At 45.4% G+C, this 18,318-nt stretch overlaps 3 protein-coding genes across 5 annotated transcripts in view; all 3 read left to right on the forward strand.

Annotated features, from left to right (window-relative positions):
* On the forward strand, window positions 1–4,313 carry LOC104938032 (macrophage mannose receptor 1). 2 transcript variants are annotated; one of them, XM_027275677.1, is made up of 7 exons: window positions 5–434; window positions 573–1,053; window positions 1,887–2,077; window positions 2,524–2,740; window positions 2,838–3,176; window positions 3,392–3,495; window positions 3,672–4,313. In XM_027275677.1, exons 2-7 carry the CDS (start codon window positions 1,017–1,019, stop codon window positions 3,804–3,806), a joined length of 1,023 nt encoding a protein of 340 aa, XP_027131478.1. In that variant the 5' UTR covers window positions 5–434; window positions 573–1,016; the 3' UTR covers window positions 3,807–4,313. The 2 variants fall into 2 exon arrangements, with proteins under 2 accessions (XP_027131479.1, XP_027131478.1); XM_027275678.1 differs by having other exon boundaries at window positions 1–1,053; window positions 3,677–4,313.
* An 837-nt stretch (window positions 4,314–5,150) lies between these two features.
* LOC113744744 (macrophage mannose receptor 1-like) overlaps window positions 5,151–18,318 on the forward strand; it is a 320,504-nt gene continuing 307,336 nt past the window's right edge. Inside the window, exon 1 of the mRNA XM_027275679.1 lies at window positions 5,151–6,210. Coding sequence (XP_027131480.1) covers window positions 6,174–6,210 — 37 coding nt within the window. The 5' untranslated portion in view covers window positions 5,151–6,173. The remainder of the gene's footprint in view (window positions 6,211–18,318) is intronic.
* The window catches only part of hm13 (histocompatibility (minor) 13), an 8,720-nt gene continuing 7,323 nt past the window's right edge, over window positions 16,922–18,318 (forward strand). The window contains exon 1 of one of the 2 annotated variants that reach the window (XM_027275675.1): window positions 16,922–17,384. In XM_027275675.1, the coding sequence (XP_027131476.1) occupies window positions 17,172–17,384 (213 nt within the window). In that variant the 5' untranslated portion in view covers window positions 16,922–17,171. The remainder of the gene's footprint in view (window positions 17,385–18,318) is intronic. The other variant, XM_027275676.1, reaches the window with a different exon arrangement.

Here is an 18,318-nt window from a genome sequence, read left to right on the forward strand (position 1 = left end):
CTTGGAGCACAGGCGTCGTGCCAGAACCGGAGCTGGACAATATAAGTTTGTGTCACGTGTTGCTAAACTTTTTTTCGTAACAAATCTCAGATCTCGTCTCGGCGTTTGATGCTGCAGCCGACAGACGGACGTGACGTCACGCGGAGCCAGAAGAAGAAGAACGAGCTCGTTTCAGCAGTGACGTCATTGTCGATTTATTTGCAGAGACATTTGTTTGTCGTCGTCATCTCATGTTTGAGCTGTAATGTTTACCTTCCTAGTTTTGCATGCTGACATTTTCCCACGTGGCAGAAACCAAAGTCCAGCTGAGGCTGATAACGGAGCTTCACCGGACGTTTGATCAGCTGTGTCAGAAACATTTTTAAAACATCTGAACCACCATGATCTCACACTCCTGCACCTACAGAGGACACAGCGGCACGTTAGCGTGATAAGTGTGTATTCAGTGTCTATGTACTGAACGTAACCGGCTTCATCGAGGCCGGCACTCACTCACTATCTGTGTCGTCTCTGTCTCTCAAAATATCGTACACAAGTCTAATTAAATTTTTATGTCACTGTTTTGTAGCAAGTGAGCCAGACTCAGACGTCGAAGCTGTGTACATGAAAAAACCAAAGCCAGAACACAACAGGTAGAGTAACTCTGACTGTTTAAGTAAAAGTACAAAAGCATCAAAATGTACTTGAAGTACCAAAAAGTAAAAGAACTCCTGAGGAAGAGGAAGAGCTGCTATACATTTAATGATTGATGATTATCGATCCATTCACGTGCTCATCACTTTAAAGCGACTCGATGGATAGTTTGTGCACACGATGACTCCCTCATCAGGTTTGAGATTAAAGACTGTATGAACAGTATGAAAATGAACCGCGCGATAGGAAAATAACCATCGACTTTGCATGAAGCTGAAAGCTGAAAGCTGAGTTTATAAGTTAATAAATGACGACAGCAGTAATATGAAGAGCTGCACATCGACAGTCACAGACTAAAGCAGAGGAGCGAGGAACAGACGAGGATGGAGAAAGTTCTTCTGATCGTCATCGCAGCATCAGGCAAGTCTTTTTTGTGTTTGACAGTTCTCACAGCCACAAAACACGTAAAATCAGCTTTTTTGCAATCACCATCCCAAATTGAATAGCTCTTCTTTCTAATTTATTGACGGACGAGAGGACACTTGTGGCCCCCAGGATGGCCCCCATCGTGGATTTCCATCGGTTACATACTGCTGGGATCTCAGGATAACATTTGTGTAGCTTTTCCTGAGTAATGTGTCTGTGGAGTGTTTTAAACTGCATCAGGTTGTGTCTGCTGTTAACTGAACACCTTACGGAGACATCCTTCCCAAATTTCATCATTTCATTCCAACTCATCTGCCCGTTTATACGCCTCTGTACTCATCACAGTAGAGCATGAAACGGGCCTTAGGAATCAGGCCCGACCCGGCCCGGGCCCGATTCAAATGATAAAAATTATGCCTGAACCCGTCGGGTCCTGGCAGGTTCTGGCAAAGATTCCCAGCTCTACATCAGAGCTCCATCATGAAGCTCCATAGAAACGGAGATTGCCCCCAAGTCTTTTTATGTTTAATAACTCGTGTGCCGAGTTATCATTGAGACAAACTGTGAGGACGTCACACACTCGATTGGACGATGCAGAGTCTAACTGTCATTAGTTTTCCTGCTTCTTCTTATATATATATATATATATAATATATAATATATATAATATTATATATATATATATATATATATATATATATAAATATATCTATATATTATATATATTTATATATATTATATCATTGTATCATATTTCATATTCATGACGTCCATATTGGACCAAAACAATGACAGCTCACCAAGTCAACATATGTCTGTCACTACAGGGCTGTGTGCTGTCTCATCACATGCTGGACGTCAGTACCATTTTGTTTACGAGCTGAAGACCTGGACTGAAGCTCGGAGTTACTGCAGAGAGAAATACACAGACCTGGCTACGATAGACAACATGGAGGACATGAACACCCTGAACAGCATGGTAGATCTGAGCAAGATGGCCGACTTTGAATACAAGCACGTGAGTTCACTTCTTTGTGCGGACTGTGAGCTCAGAGCACTGGGTGGAGAGTTAGTGTTGGTGGGCCTAATATGTTCAGGTGTACTCGAGTATTTGTTCTGATTACATTACATCACAACAAATACTTATGACACAGGACTCAACTGCAGGACTCGGGAGGCAGATACAGGAGGTAACCAGTCTTTAATCACAATCAAAGGTTCGGTACACGGGAGTTCAGTCAGGTAAGGCAGGTAAACAATCCAAAGGGGTGATGGAGAGTAGGACACATGGCACACTGACAACCTGGCACTGGGAAGGGGAAACAACGGGTTTAAATACACAGGTAAAAGGTGATAAGGGGCGTGACAACACAAGGCGGGAAACTGGGAGACTGGACTAGGCGGAGCAGAGACTGACAGCAGCTACAGCTGGCAGCAGTTTGAAACTCTTGCTCTTGCTTTCAGCGAGCCTGGATAGGGCTGTATGATGACGTGGACAGCTGGAGGTGGTCACTGTCAAACAGAACGTTCTACACAGGCAGCCAGGCTGAGTTCAGGAAGTGGCAGACTAAAGAACCAAACAACCAACACAGTGGAGAACACTGCACAGAAATGTATTCTGGACTGTGGAACGATATAAATTGTGAAGCACGTCTTATGGCGGTCTGCTTAAATATAACAGGTGAGAATTATAACTTGTGAAGTTAAAAACACACCAGTTTAATGTTTGACCTCTGTTATGGTACCTGTACGCTGGACTCGCTGTGCTCTGTTTTCAGGATCGGATGTGACATTTGTCCTCATCAACAAAACCATGACGTGGACTGAAGCTCAGAAACACTGCAGAACAAACTACACAGACCTGGCCAGCGTGAGAAACATGACAGAGAACGAGATGGTGAAGCAGCTGGTACCTGCAGGACAAACGGTCTGGATCGGCCTTTACAGAGACTCCTGGAAGTGGTTGGATGGAAGTAACTCTTCGTTTAGGTACTGGCATGACGTGGAACCTAATAACAGGGGTTTAAATGAGACTTGTGTAGCCGCTGACTTTAGCCACTCTGGACAATGGGAGGACTGGAACTGTGACGTCAAGCGAGAATTTGTTTGCTACAGTGGTAAGCTGCTGTTTACTTCTATTAAACTACTATCTGTCACAGGCTAATTGTATTTTATTTAAACAAAGAAAAGCAGCATCAAGAAACATGAAGTAAGGATAGAAAATAGATTTTAACATCCACAGCGTTGACCATAACACGCCATCAAACAGTTGCCTTTGTTCTCTTTCATGTCTTTTGGATGAAGTTTAACCAGAGGTCTTTTTTGTTTAAAGTCACTGGTGTTACGAAGCAAGTGTTGAAAGTGAAGCTGAAGTTGAAGAAAGACTCCTCTCGGGACCTGAATGACCCTGCTGTGATGGAGGACATGTTGAAGCAGGTAAATCTTTCTAGTTTTACATTAAAACACAGAATAACCAGGTGATAGATATGATCTATGATCCGACCACTAAGAACCAGGTAAATGTGAAAAACAATAAAGCATTGATACTTTAACAAATGTAACTCTGAAAGTGTGAAGCAGCGACCTTCATCAACAGTACCGTTGTCTCTCAGCTCAGACAGAGGCTGAAGGACCAGGGCGTGAATCCAGACGATGTCAAACTGAGCTGGAGGAAGCAGGCGGATGGAAAGGTCTTCCACAAGGTGGAGAAGAAGACCGAGAAGAAGACAAAGAAGACTGAGCTCTAATGTTGAATCAGCTGCGTCTGTTTTCCTCAAAGTCCTCGTGTAACAGATCAGAACAGATCATGAACAATTAGTCACAACTGTTTGAAAAATCACTTATTCCTTTTAGTGATTTTTCAAACAATATTTGCTGGTTCCAGCTTCTCAGATGTGATGATCTGAAGCTTTTCTTTGTTATATATGATCATCAGCTTCATATCTTTGGCTGTTAGATTTGAATTCATCTCCTTTTTTTTTTGACATTTTATAGATGAATTAATAATCAAATAAAAAAATTGGCAGATTAATTGATAATGATATTAACATTCGGTGCAGCCCTAAATCAGAACATCTCCAAACGAGATATAAATCGTTATTATGTCACCTGTGACAATTTCAAGCAAATTCCTTAAAGAAACTCTAAAATAAGATACAATAAGATGAAATAGATACTTAAAGATTGATCCATCAGAATCAGAATCAGAAGTACTTTATTAATCCCCGTAGGGAAATAGTTTTTGTTACCGCAGCTCCCGGTAAGTGATAGCAAGAAAAACAATAGTAAGAAAACAAAACTTTAACAATATACCCTATACAATATCCTATTTTAAACAATATATACACACTATATACACATGTATGAATAAATAACAGTTAAATAGAAGCAGTAAAAAAAGTAAAAGTGCATTTAATTTAATTTAAACTGCTGCATCTCTAACAACCTGCCGTAACTAACGAAGACAGTCGCCAGTTTTTATGTTTTGGATGCCGTGGAAATCATCAGCTGAAGTTTGCTAGCTATCGATGCAAAATGACGTTGTCAAAAGCCACGAAAAGAAAAGTTGATTCCAAATACAGGACCAGTCTGCATTTATTAATGCCACGCCGACGTGTCTCATCTGCAACGAGGTTGTTGCAGTTTGTAAAGAATACAATATTAGAAGACACCACGAGACAAAGCACGGCCACTTTAAAAACGCATATGCTCTCGGGACAGAGGCGCAAACAGAGAACATTAAATCCTTGGAGGCTGGATATGCAGACAGCAGCATCTTTCTTAATGCAGGAGCAGCGCAGATGTTTCCCCACAGCCGCTGATGTGCATTTATTAATTAGGCTATTTGATATTTGAGCCGACCTTGTTTGTTTTTTGTTTGTTGTTTTTTTTTTCATTTAATGAAACATATTTGTTCACGTTGTCCATTACAAGAGGGCCACAGGACACTTTTATTTTCCACAGGTTACAGCGCACGCACGTGCCAATTAGTGTTCCGACCTGTGCGTCAGGTAAAGAGGCTGCGAGGACGTTCTGCCTGCTGTCACGTTACTTATCAGCTACTGTTCAATAAATGTTGTGAAATCTGTGGAATCGTTGTATTTTTGACAGTTTTGGCCCGCGGGCCGCTAATTGCCGGCCCCTGGTCTACATTAATCTTTGAGAAATGGAGCCACACCCGCGAGCGCTTTCAGTCTGCCATGCTGCTCGCTGTGATCGTCGAGCGTCCACTGACGTAATCACGCTCTTCTGCGTCCACCTCTGCGTTCGACCTCCGCTCTAACTGACGCACACAAGACGCGACGTGAAGGTGCGTTCAGGTACCAAAATGTGGTACCGATTGACTTCACGTGAATCGATACTCACTACTTCAGGGGGAATTCAGTCAGTACCAATAAAAGTACCGAATTCGGTACCCATCCCTAGTCCAGGGTGTACCCCGCCTCTCCTATCCTCTGTCATGATGAGGATAGGCTGCAGCCGCCCCGCGACCGCCACGTCTTACACACTGGACCTTTAAGAACCTTTTGAGCTTCTTTTAACATTGAACGTTCAGTTTATTGTTTATCATGAATGTATTTACAACCACGTCCCAAAAAGTTGTCATGCTGTGTTAAATGTGAAAAGAAACAAAATGTAAAAACATTGAAACTCCATATTTAACTAAAAATAACATAAAGACAACTCATCAAATGTTGACACTGGGAAATTGGATTGTTTTTGTAGTTATATATTTGACTTATGCTGCAGAGACATAAAACACTATAAGACTGAATGTAAGATGATATAAAATAGATTCTCACATTTTGTGAATCAGGCCACAGCGCACAGGGTTACACTGAACTTTAGGGTCCCCCACCTCCCAAATCTGACTTTAACCCCTGAATATATCACCGGCTGCAAATAACAAACCATCATTCACTGCAGGAGGAGTCAAACAAATATGTAAGCATGTCTGACGCAAACAAGCCTTGGAAAAATGAAAATAAAATGATTTGCCTAATATGAAAATTACTGTTCTGAATAGGTCAGACGACACAGAGGTCGTCTTTAACCTGATCATATATTTCAACTGTCACGAGTCTGAAGTCACAGAATAGAGAGCGCCAACGAAGATGGACGTACTTCTTCTGCTCATCGTGGCAGCATCAGGCAAGTGTTTGATATGTTTTATATGTTTATATTTTTGATCACAGCTCACTGATATATCGCAGTCGATACAAAACTTGTTATTTTACTTTCTATATATGATGGAGGAGTTCATTATATAAGGGATTCATCAGCGTGTGCAGAATGTGACTTTGATCAGGAGGTTTCCATTGAACGTCTACGATTAAAAGTATATCTCTCCTCAGAGATGCACTCCTGTGTTTTAGTTGTATAGAACCCTCTCACCTGGATGACCTTGGATTTTATGATAGTCTACAAACAAACTGCTCAAAGTAACGTGTCATCAAACAGAAGTCCTGATTTTTGGAGGTTTTAATATGAACTGGTCTGACAGGGAAACAAAAACTGTCTGAATTAGATGTCAGTAAATTAAAGGGCCCAGCAGAATCACCAGATCAACTGAGTCTGAAACTGATTTGATATTTTGGAGCCGTGAAGAACGCGTCGTGAAGACGTACAATCTCATGACGGGACGTCACATCACAGTGCGACTTTAGCAGCCAGGAAAGTGACGAAGAAACGCTTTGCTAAATCTATTTTCCTGAAATCAGATACACTTGTAAGACCAAAACAGGATGTGTCTGCTTTAGAAATGAACTTAAGGGCTGACCTGGAACAATGTCTGGAAAAACAATGATCTGAATAGAAGTTTATATTCAGCTGATGAACGTCATTTCAAACTTTCCATGGGTAAACGTGTTGATCAGACAATCATACAAAGAGATCTCACACTCAAAGCTTTTTAAACACACACTGACATGATAGAAACCACTGAGTGTGTGTGTGTGTGTGAGAGGAGTGTGTGTGTGTGTGTGTGTTGTGTGTGTGTGGTGTGTGTGTGTGTGTGTGTGTGTGTGTGTGAGTGTGTGTGTGAGTGTGGTGTGTGTGTGTGTGTGTGTGTTGGTTGTGTGTGAGTGTGTGTGGTGTGGTGTGAGGTGTGTGTGTGTGAGTGTGTGTGAGAGAGTGTGTGGTGTGGGTTGTGTGTGTGTGTGAGTGGTGTGTTGTGTGGTGTGTGGGTAGTGTGTGTGTGTGTGAGAGAGTGTGTGTGAGTGTTGTGTGAGAGTGTGTGTGTGTGAGTGTGTGTGGGGTGTGTGGTGTGTGTGTGTGTGTGTGTGGTGGGGGGTGGTGTGTTGTGAGTGAGAGAGTGTGTGTGAGCGGTGTGTGAGTGTGTGTGAGTGTGAGTGTGTTGTGTGTGAGGTGTGTGTGTGGTGTGAGTGGTTGTGCGTGGTGTGTGTGTGAGTGTGGTGTGGTGAGTGTGTGTGAGTGTGTGTCTCAGTGGACCTGTGTGGTGTGTGTGGGGGTGTGTGGGTGGTGTGTGTGTGTATCTGTGTGTGTGTGTCTGTGTATCTGTGTGTATCTGTGTGTGTGTCTGTGTATCTGTATCTGTGTGTGTGTGTGTGTCCCCGTGTGTGTGTGTCTGTGTATCTGTGTGTATCTGTGTGTGTGTGTGTGTCTCTCTCTCTCTGGGGAGGAGGGGTGTGGTTGCAGTACCTCTTGTAAACACTAGGTGTCAGTGTTTCTCATACAGTTACATGTTGTTGCCCTCTGACATGTTGCCCCTGGTGGATCTGCCCTGATACTAGAACCAGGCTTTAGTCTATATTTGTAGGGATCTTACTCAGTGGAGGAAGAAGTACTCGGATACTTTTAACTAAGTATTATTATCAAAATGTACTTAAAGTCTGAAAAGTAAAAGTACGCATTAACTTATGTAATGTACTTATTAGGGCCCGAGCTCGACACTCTGCGAGGCCCTATTGGATTTCGAACACTGAACGACATTTAAAAGTAAATCGCATTTCCGACGACCCATATCCCCTCGAAAACTCACGACGATTTGCCTACCCCCCCAAATGTGTGTTTTTGGACGTGCCCCTCGCCACAGTTTCATCCACGTGTACGAAATTTGGAGGGAGTATGTAACATGCCGAGACGCACAAAAAAGTCTCTTGGTGACCCAGGCTACAGTGAAGCGTACGGCGTCCAATCTTTGCCAAAGTTGGATGTTTCGTGTTTTTGGGGTCATTTCCAGGGGTCGCATTAGAACGAACTCCTCCTAGGGATTCTATCTTTTTATTGCGCACAGCGCCAAGTTTCAAGCACATCGGATGGAATCCCTAGGAGGAGTTCGTTCAAATGCGACCCCTGGAAATGACTTCCAAAAACACGGGAGTCCAAAGTCCAAATATCACCAAGAGACTTTTTTGTGCATCTGGGCATGTTACATACTCCCTCCAAATTTCGTACATGTGGATGAAACCGTGGTGAGGGGCACCGACATGCGCACATTTCGACGTGCGCACATGTGCGAGGGCCCGACCATCGCTGCTTGCAGCTTTAATTAGGGCCCGAGCAGAGCGAGGCCCTATTGTATTTCGAACGCTGAACGACGTTTAAGAGTAAATCGCATTTTCCACAGCCCATATCCCCCCCAAAACTCACGAAAATTTGCCTACCCCCCCAATGTCAGGCGTAAAATTACGTATTTTGGAGGTCTCACGCATGCACGCGCGCATACGCCTCCACAGCGCCACCTAGGTGCGCGTTTTTGCCGGTGCCCCTCGCCACGGTTTTGCCCACGTGCACGAAACTCGGTGGGAGTATGTAACATGCCCAGACGCACAAAAAAGTCTCTTGGTGCCCCGGGCGACAGTGAAGCGTACGGCGTCCAATTTTGCTCAGATTTGGCCTTTTCCCGTTTTTGCCTCATTTCCAGGGGTCGCATTTGAACGAACTCCTCCTAGGGATTTCATCCGATGTGCTTGAAACTTGCCGTGTGTGTTCTCAAGGCGTCGACAATGAAAAGTTATCAAAATCACAACTTTTTATCAGAGCTCTAGTTAATATTCTCACCTTTGACATACATGAGACTGACTTATAGGACCTCTCACAGACGTCATCGTGCCAACGTCCAGATTCATCCATCAATGTGCAGTGTTCTCCAGAAGTTGCATTGGTTGGTTGATCTTCATACCAGTTTGTGAACTCAGTCTCTCCGTCTTTGTTCGACAGTGACCACAATCCATCTGCTCCGGTTTACTACAGCCCTATCCAGGCTCGTGAAAGGAACACTTTGAGTGTTTTAACCTCACTTATATATGAGGCTTCAAGCCCCTCAAGCAAAAGATTTACATCAAATCCCATTTACAGGCTGATACGATCAGTCTGTCCTCTACAACTTCATTTCGTTTTACAGTTATAATTTACATTTAGTGTGAAATCTTCTCTGATAATTGACGTCTGTCACAAACAAAGACAGAATGTGACCAACTGCTTGTATCAACTTGGCCATCTTGCTCAGATCTACCATGCTGTTCAGGGTGTTCATGTCCTCCATGTTTCTATCGTAGCCAGGTCTGTGTATTTCTCTCTGCAGTAACTCGACTTCAGTCCAGGTCTTCAGCTCGTAAACAAAATGGTACTGGACGTCCAGCATGTGATGAGACAGCACACAGCCTGTAGTGAAGACATGGAATGGATTAGACCTGTGCTACAATAACTGATAGAATTAAGCTGCAAGCAGCGATGGTGGGCCCTCGCACATGTGCGCACGTCGACATGTGCGCATGTGGAAATGGGCCACACCGTTTCCCCAAAATTCATCATTTTGATAACTGTTACCAGGAAGTCTATGTGAACACACCTACCAAGGAATTGGATGAAATCCAGCAGGAGTTCGTTCAAACATGAACCCTTGTCAAATCAGGCCAAAATCAGAGTTTGTTTTTTGTGGAAAAATCAGCAGCTGGAGTTTGACGCGTCCGTCACGGCCACGCCCATTGAATGCAGACTGTATGCAGACTGTACGCAGACTGTGCAGACTGTACGCAGACTGTAGTAGACTGTATGCAGACTGTCGCAGACTTGTATGTAGACTGTATGTTTAGACTGTCTGCAGACTGTCGAGACTGTATTGCAGACTGTATGCAGACTGTATGCAGACTGTACGCACAGACATGTGCAGACTGTACGCGACTGTATGTAGACTGTCATGCAGACTGTATGCAGACTGTATGTAGACTGTATGTAGACTGTATGCCGACTGTACGCAGGGGACTGATGCAGACTGTATGTAGAATGTATGCAGACTGTATGCAGACTGTAGTGCAGACTGTACGCAGATGTTTGCAGACTGTATGTAGATGTATGTAGCCTGTATGCAGGACTGTATGCAGACTGTACGCCAAGACTGTATTGCGACTGTACGCAGGGACTGTACGCAGACTGTGCAGACTGTATGCAGACTGTATGTTAGACTGTATGCAGACTGTATGTAGGACTGTATGCGGACTGTATGCAGGACTGTCTGTCGGACTGTATGTTAGACTGATGCAGGACTGTATGCATACTGTATGCAGACTGTACGCAGCCGCTATGCCAGGGACTGCAGCAGAGATGTACGCAGGGACTGGCAGACTGTATGTCGAACGTATGCCGACTGTATGTAGACTGTAGCAGACTGTATGTCGACTGTATGCAGACTGTATGCAGCCTGTACGGTAGACTGATGCAGGACGTATACAGACTGTATGCAGGACTGTATGCCGACTGTACGTAGACTGTATGCAGGACTGTATGCTAGACTGTCAGTCGACTGTATTGCCGACTGTCGTAGACTGTATGCCTACTGTAGTAGAACTGTATGTAGACTGTATGCAGTACTGTATGCAGACTGTATGTAGACGTATGTAGACTGTTATGCCAGACTGTAAGGACTGTATATAGACTGATGCATGTTACACATCACCAGCAGTAATATTGTTGCTAGTACTAGTATTGAAACTAACAAGTACTCACACCGCTGCAGGCCTTTGATTAGAGTTGTAACGCTCTGATGGGATAGTTCGGTCTAGAGATGTGGGGCAACAGCCTGCACAGAGGGCGGCCAGTTTTGATTTATTGTCATGGGGCCCAAACAATTCCTGGCGGCGACCGGACCCTGCCTGGAGCTCCCTAACCGTGAATAGTCCACGAGTGACCACGAGTTTGGGCAGGAAGGTCCTCCGCGCCCGCGGGTCCGAAAACCCTTTCCATCGACCCGCGCAAAGGGCTACCTGGATGATCCTGCCAGTAGAATATGCTTGTCTCAACGCCGAAGCCATGCAAGTCTAAGTACACCCGGCCGGTACAGTCAAACTGTGAATGGCTCATTAAAATCAGTTCTGGTTCCTCTGCTCGCTCCAATTTACTTGCTAACGTGTTCAATTCTATAGCTAATTACATGGCCAACGAAGGAGCTTGCTATTTGACATATCCCTCCACTTCATATTGGAACCCCCTTTGCCTCCATCTTGGACGATATCCACTGACACGCACCCGTTTGTACCTTTCCCTTCATGGCACTCTGTTGCATTCTGTTGCTCCAGCGAAAGGTTCAATTTATGTAACCATTAATTGATTAATCAAAAACTAATTCTACTAAGGTACTAATTAACCCCACACCCCACACACAAAATCACACGTTATCTATCATACTATCTTGATTGTTGCTCAGGCTTCCACTCTCTGTGATTTACACACTTTATGATGGACACATACGCTTTAAGCATAACCCACTGCTAAATAGCCTAACTGCGAATAGCTGCTAACCTGGATCCTGTGTCTGCTAACAGAAAACGGGCCTCAGCAGCCGGACCGGACCGGGTTGGAGGGACAACCTCTGAGGACCAACAGAGAAAAACGTTACTTAGTACCGAGGTCGACTTACGACTTTATGATGGCCCATTGATCAGAAGTGAAGAAGTTGTTAGCTCGGTCAGCTGTGACGCAAACTGAAAAACTGATAGGGTCAGACTGGACACTGCCCGGTTTCAGAGGTTCTGTCGCTGTGTAACTGTTAGACGAGACGATGCCCGGTTCAGAGGTTTGTCGCTTGTGTTCCTGTTGACTGGACACTGCGGTCCGAGGTTCTGCTCGCTGTTCGCTGTTAGAACTGGACACTGGCCGGGTTTCAGAGGTTCTGTCGCCTGTGTTCTCTGTTAGACTGGACACTGCCGGTTCGAGGTTCTGTCGCTCTGCGTTACTGTTTAGACTGGAACTGCCGGTTCAGAGGTTTCTGTCGCTGTGTTCACTGTTAGACTGGACACTTGCCGGTCAAGGTTCTGTCGCTGTGTTCTACTGTTAGGAACTGGACACTGCCGGTTCAGAGGTTCTGTTCGCTTTGTGTCACTGTTAGACTGGACACGCGGTTCAGGGTTTCTGTCGCTGTGTTCACTGTTGACGGCACACTGCGGTTCAGCGGTTCTGTCGCTGTGTTCACTGTTAGACTGGGACACTGCCGCGTTTCAGAGGTTCTGTCATGTGTCACTGTTAGACTGGCCACTGCCTGTTAAGAGGTTCTGTCGCCTGTCGTTTCACTGTTTAGAACTGGACACTGCCGGTTCAGAGGTTTCTGCGCTGTGTCGCTGTAGACTGGACACTGCTCGGTTCAGAGGTTCTGTCTGTGTTCCTGTTTAGACTGGACACTGCTGGTTCAGAGTTTCTAGCGCTGTGTTCACTGTTAGACTGGACCACTGCCGGTTCAGAGGTTCTGTCGCTGTGTTCACTGTTAGACGGACACTGCCGGTTCAGTGGTTCTGGTCAGTCCGGCCGTGTTCACTGGAAGGAACGCTGTGATGCTAGCTCAGAGAAACTAGCTGTAATGCATGGTGACAATGGGGAGGAGCTTATTATTTTTGCCATTGAATATTGGTGATCGGATTACATGAACGCATTGGTTACAATATGACCATCATTTTAAGACGTGATTACCTAAAACAGCACAAAATAGCACAGGAATCATCTGCATAACCTAAGATAGTGATGAAATCAGAGGAAGATAACCGTAAACTATTTGAACATCTGAACAGTTCATAAGAACAAAGAAAAATATCTTTGATGGACTCAGAGAATCCGACATTAGAGCTCAGTCTCTTGTCTTCTTCTGCTTCTTCTCCACTTGTGGACAGATCTTTCCATCCCCTGCTTCCCCAGCTCAGTTTGAATCGTCTGGATTCACGCCGTGGTCCTTCAGCCTCTGTCTGAGCTGAGAGACAAAACTCAACATAATCACTCACATGTAGATATTACATTGTGCTTTGTTATTAATATTTTACATCTGTGGAAGCCTCCTTTTTGGTATTGGTTGGATTAAGGTTGTGTATTGATTACTGACGATGGCTGATCAGGTTTATTATCAGGATCGTGTTCAGTTTCTAACAGCAGGTCCAACATGATTACTGCTCTAAATTTGCTCGTCACAGCAGGGTCATTCAAATCCTGACCGGAGGTCTTCTTCAACACACGCAGTTTGATCACTCGTTTTGTTGTAGACGCCTGTTAAAAAACAAATCTGTTCAATAATATGTCGTTCCTCAGAATTTCATCAGGTTAAACAATGACAGAGAAAATGTGGCTAGTTACATTCAGCATTCAGTCAACACAAACCTGTCAGTCATCCAAACATCTCATGAACAATCACAACATCCTGAGTGTTAAAAGTATTTTTGTCCATTACTTCATGTTTTGTATGTTGTGTTACATTCTCATTATGGAAACATTTGATACTAAATAAACATTAATCCAAATATACGATGAATATGATTCAAAATCTGGTTAATTACCACGTGGACTGTAGCAAATGAATTCCTTCTTCCAGTTATATTTCCAGTCTCCCCTTTCCCAGAGAGCCAAGTTTTGCACACAAGCCTTGTGTAACGTTGTTTATCAGGTTCCCTTACTTCCAGTACCTAAATGAAGAGTACTTCCATCCGACACTTCCAGACGTCTCTGAAAAGGCCGATCCAGCTTTGTCTTCGTACCCTTCAGGTCTTGTATCTTCTGGTTCTTGTCATGTTTCTCACACTGGCCAGGTCTGTGTAGGTTGTTCTGCAGTAGTTCTGGCCTCAGTCCACGTCATGGTTTTGTGATGAGGAGAGAATGTCACATCCGATCCTGAAACAGGCACACGTGGAAGTGCTGTGAGGTACCAAATATACAACATGCCATTCCTCTGTGACACGACATCTGACAGGGGTGGACAGGCCAGTGAAACAAACGTGGCTAAAGTTTTTGAGTGGACGGTCTGATGTTTCTGAGTTCCTCTGGTGGACCGTGACCAGAGAGGGAGAGCAGAAAACACAACAAAAACACAAAAGGTACTAGAGTGCACAGTACCGAGGCGACCATCCGCGGAACCAACTTGGTTCAAGAAAAGCAAAAAGCCAAGAGACAAACAAAAGCAGAGAAATGGAGAAGTCAAGAAACTGAACTGGTTTGTTCTTAACTTCTCTAGTTAATATTCTCACCTTTGACATACATGCAGACTGACTTATAGGACCTCTCACAGACGTCATCGTGCCAACGTCCAGTTCATCCTCAATGTGCAGTGTTCTCTGAACCGGCAGTGTCCAGTCTAACAGTGAACACAGCGACAGAACCTCTGAACCGGCAGCGTCCAGTCTAACAGTGAACACAGCGACAGAACCTCTGAACCGGCAGTGTCCAGTCTGACCCTAAGTCAGTTCAGTTAGCTTCACAGCTGACCGAGCTAACCACAGTTCTTCACTGCTGATCAATGTTTCCATCATAAAGTCTGTAAGTCACCTCGGTACTGTAACGTTTTTCTCTGTTGGTCTCAGAGGTTGTCCTCCAACCCGGTCCGGTCCGGCTGCTGAGCCCGGTTCTGTTAGCATACGACAGATCCAGTTAGCAGCTAATTAGCAGTTAGCTACTTTAGCATGTGGTTATGCTAAAGCTATGTGTCCATCATAAAGTGTGTAAATCACAGAGAGTTGAAGCTGAGCAACAATCAATATAGTATGATAGATAACGTGTGATTTTGTGTGTGGGTGTGGGGTTAATTAGTACATTAGTAGTAATTAGTTTGATTAATCAATTAATGGTTACATAATTGACCTTTCGCTGAGCAACAGAATGCAACAGAGTGCCATGACAGGAAGAGGTACACGGGTGCGTGTCAGTGATATCGTCCAGATGGAGGCAAAGGGGGTTCCAATATGCAGTGGAGGGATATGTTCAAAATATCAAGCTCTCGTTGGCATGTATTAGCTCTAGAATTGACACAGTTATCCAAGTAACATTGGAGCGATCAGAGGAACCGGAACTGATTTAATGAGCCATTCACAGTTTGACTGTACCGGCCGTGTGTACTTAGACTTGCATGGCTTCGTCTTTGAGACAAGCATATGCTACTGGCAGGATCATCCAGGTAGCCCTTTGCGCTGTCCTGGAGGGTTCGGACCCGCGGGGCCGGAGGAGCCTTCTGCCCAAACACTCGTGGTCACTCGTGGACTATTCCAAGGTTAGGGAGCTCCAAGCAGGGTCGCCGCCAGGAATTTTGGGCCCCATGACAATAAAATCAAACTGGCCCCCTCTGTGCAGCTGTTGACCCCACATCTCTAGGACCGAACTATCCCATCAGAAGCTTTACAGAACTCTAATCAAAGGCCTGCAACTGTCTGTGTCTTGTAGTTCAATACTAGTACTAGCACAATATTTACTGCTGCTGATTTGTACATGCATACAGTCTGCATACAGTCTACATACAGTCTGCATACAGTCTGCAGTGCAGTTCACTGTTTGATGAAGTTAAAAATGTGCTAAAGTCCATTTTTGTTTAACTTTTACTGCCCAGAACTCGTAAAAACAAAGAGATAATTCATCTCATTATTATATTTGAAACATAAACTCAATGATGATGGTTTAATCATTTTATTTTGGTGTTTACCTATTTTTTGGGGCCCCTGTCAGTCGTGGGTCCTTGGAGTTGTCCCTAACTTTTCCCCCCTGGCTCCAAGCATGGAGCCCCAACACAACAACAGCTAATATAATACTAACACGTTAACTAATGTTGGCTGAACGTAGCTCAGAGGGTAACGTTCTTCAGTGGTAGAACTCTGGTCCAGTTTGTGTTGTAGACAGCACAGTACGTAGTAACCGTTAAACGCAGACATCTATGCTTCGTTATCTTCGGCACTTTGAGCTGGACTGGGGCCGTCCACACGGTTTGATCCGCTCCAGCTGTGTTTGGAGTGGAAAGAACACAACTCCTCCGGTCAGGCTCTGTCTGACATCATAGGCACAGCGCTTCACCACCACCAGGACTCTGCAGGACGTGTGATTGGACAATGAGGCGGGGCTCGGCGAAGGGTCAATTCTTTAAGACAAACATTTGTACAACATATATTTACATATCTTGTGTTGTTATTAATATTATTATTAATATTATTACATGCTGTTTCCAGTTTTCCAGTGTGATCATTTTCTGTTTTTCTCTGTTTGACTCTTCAAAATAAAATAATTATTAAAACTTATTCTCTGTTTGGATCTGTGTGTGTATGTGTGTGTGTGTGTGTGTGTGTGTGTCCTGCTGTCTGCCTGCAGGCGGCGCTGTGCTCCTGCAGGCAGACAGTCTGAGAACAAGTTGTTCCACCAACGAAGAAGACACGCCACGCCCTCAGCACAGATCGTCTATGTGTGAGAAGATGTGACACACGGACTGAATCTGTACAACTAAATACTGTTTATACACAATGTTAGAACAACAGACTGTCTAAAACCTGGACGTAGTCTCCGTGACGTCCCCGCAGACTGTCTAAAACCTGGACGTAGTCTCTGTGACGTCACAGACTGTCTAAAACCTGGACGTGGTCTGTGAGTCTCGCAGACTGTCTAAAACCTGGACGTGGTCTGTGAGTCTCGCAGACTCTCTGGTTCAGGATCAGCAGCAGAGTGAGCCCTCCTGTCCGCCTCCGCTCTCTGCTTTAGTAAACGTGGCCTTATCTCCGGTACCTCCTCCGGTGTCTCCGGTGTCTCCGGCAGCAGCAGCCGTGGATGAATGACCGACACGCGGCTCCAGCCTTCACCTGTCTCCGTCTGTCCGCCTCCTCCGCTCCGCCAGCACCGCCCGCGGTCCCGTGAAGTCTCCCCGTCTCTGTAGAACCATGTCCGAGGCAGAACCGATCCCGGCCTCGGCCCCGGAGGCCGCCGCCGTCCTGAACGGCACCGACTCCAACGGTACCGAGGCGCTCAACGCGACCGCCAAGTTCGTGGCCACCCCGGAGGGCACGGCGCTGGCGTACGGCAGCCTGGTGCTCATGGCGCTGCTGCCCATCTTCTTCGGGGCCCTGCGGTCCGTGACCTGCTCCAAGTCCAAGGTACCGCAGACCCGGTCCGCTCACGGCCGGTACCGAGTTTAAACAGTATCACATAGAACACCGTGTACCGGACGTGTTGATGATGTTTATTATTATTTCAAATTAACGGCTTCCGGTCCGAAACGTGACAGCTGTTCGTGTTTAACGGTTTATCTGAAGAACTACAGACGCGCGGTGGGTTCTGGGGGTTGTAGTCTTTTCATGTCAGAGTCAAACTGTCATTGATTGTTTGTCCGGTGAACCGGAGCCGGTTAACGGTCAGACAGGTGACACTGACGTCACACTCAGCTCAGGTGTGACGTGTACAAGAGCGCGCTGTGTGTTTTTTTGTGGGGGGTTGCGGACATGCGCAGTAGCTGCCACATCCTGAGTGATGGCGCAAGAACAACACCTGACACAGGTGGTTAATGACGTCACAGTGCCGTGAAGCGTTACGTACTTGTCAAAGTTACAGTGTGAGGACAGAGACACGTTCACCTGATCACAGGTCACAGACGGACCCTGTGATTGGCTCCCTGTGATTGGCTCCCTGTGATTGGCACAGAGACAAAGTTTAAATACAAGTTTGAATCCAGCTCCTGATGTTACATGTCCTGTCTCTCTCTCTCTGTCTCTCTCTCTCTGCCTGTCTCTCTCTCTCTGCCTCTCTCTCTCTCTCTGCCTGTCTCTCTCTCTGTCTGTCTCTCTCTCTCTCTGTCTCTCTCTCTCTCGAGAGGAACAAGCCAGAGAGAGAGAGAACAGGCAGAAGAGAGAGAACGGGGCCAGCCGAGAGAGAGAGAGAAAGAGAGAGACGAGAGAGCGAAGAGATCGAAGCGAGAGCGAACAGCGAGAAGAGAGAGGAAGAGAGCGAGAAAGGGAATAAAGTAGGAGACAGCAGCTACATGCAACGAGAGGACTCCCGTTTCTAGCATAGTCCAGGAGCTCCATAGCATTT

This window comes from Larimichthys crocea, unplaced genomic scaffold, assembly GCF_000972845.2.
Source record: "Larimichthys crocea isolate SSNF unplaced genomic scaffold, L_crocea_2.0 scaffold148, whole genome shotgun sequence".
NCBI classification, from domain to species: domain Eukaryota; kingdom Metazoa; phylum Chordata; class Actinopteri; family Sciaenidae; genus Larimichthys; species Larimichthys crocea.

Coding starts and splice junctions, on each gene's coding strand:
- LOC104938032 (XM_027275677.1), top strand. CDS start 1,017: ATGGAGAAAGTTCTTCTGATCGTCATCGCAGCATCAG. Junction 2,741..2,837: donor GGTCTGCTTAAATATAACAG/GTGAGAATTATA, acceptor CTCTGTTTTCAG/GATCGGATGTGACATTTGTC. Junction 3,177..3,391: donor AGAATTTGTTTGCTACAGTG/GTAAGCTGCTGT, acceptor TTTTGTTTAAAG/TCACTGGTGTTACGAAGCAA.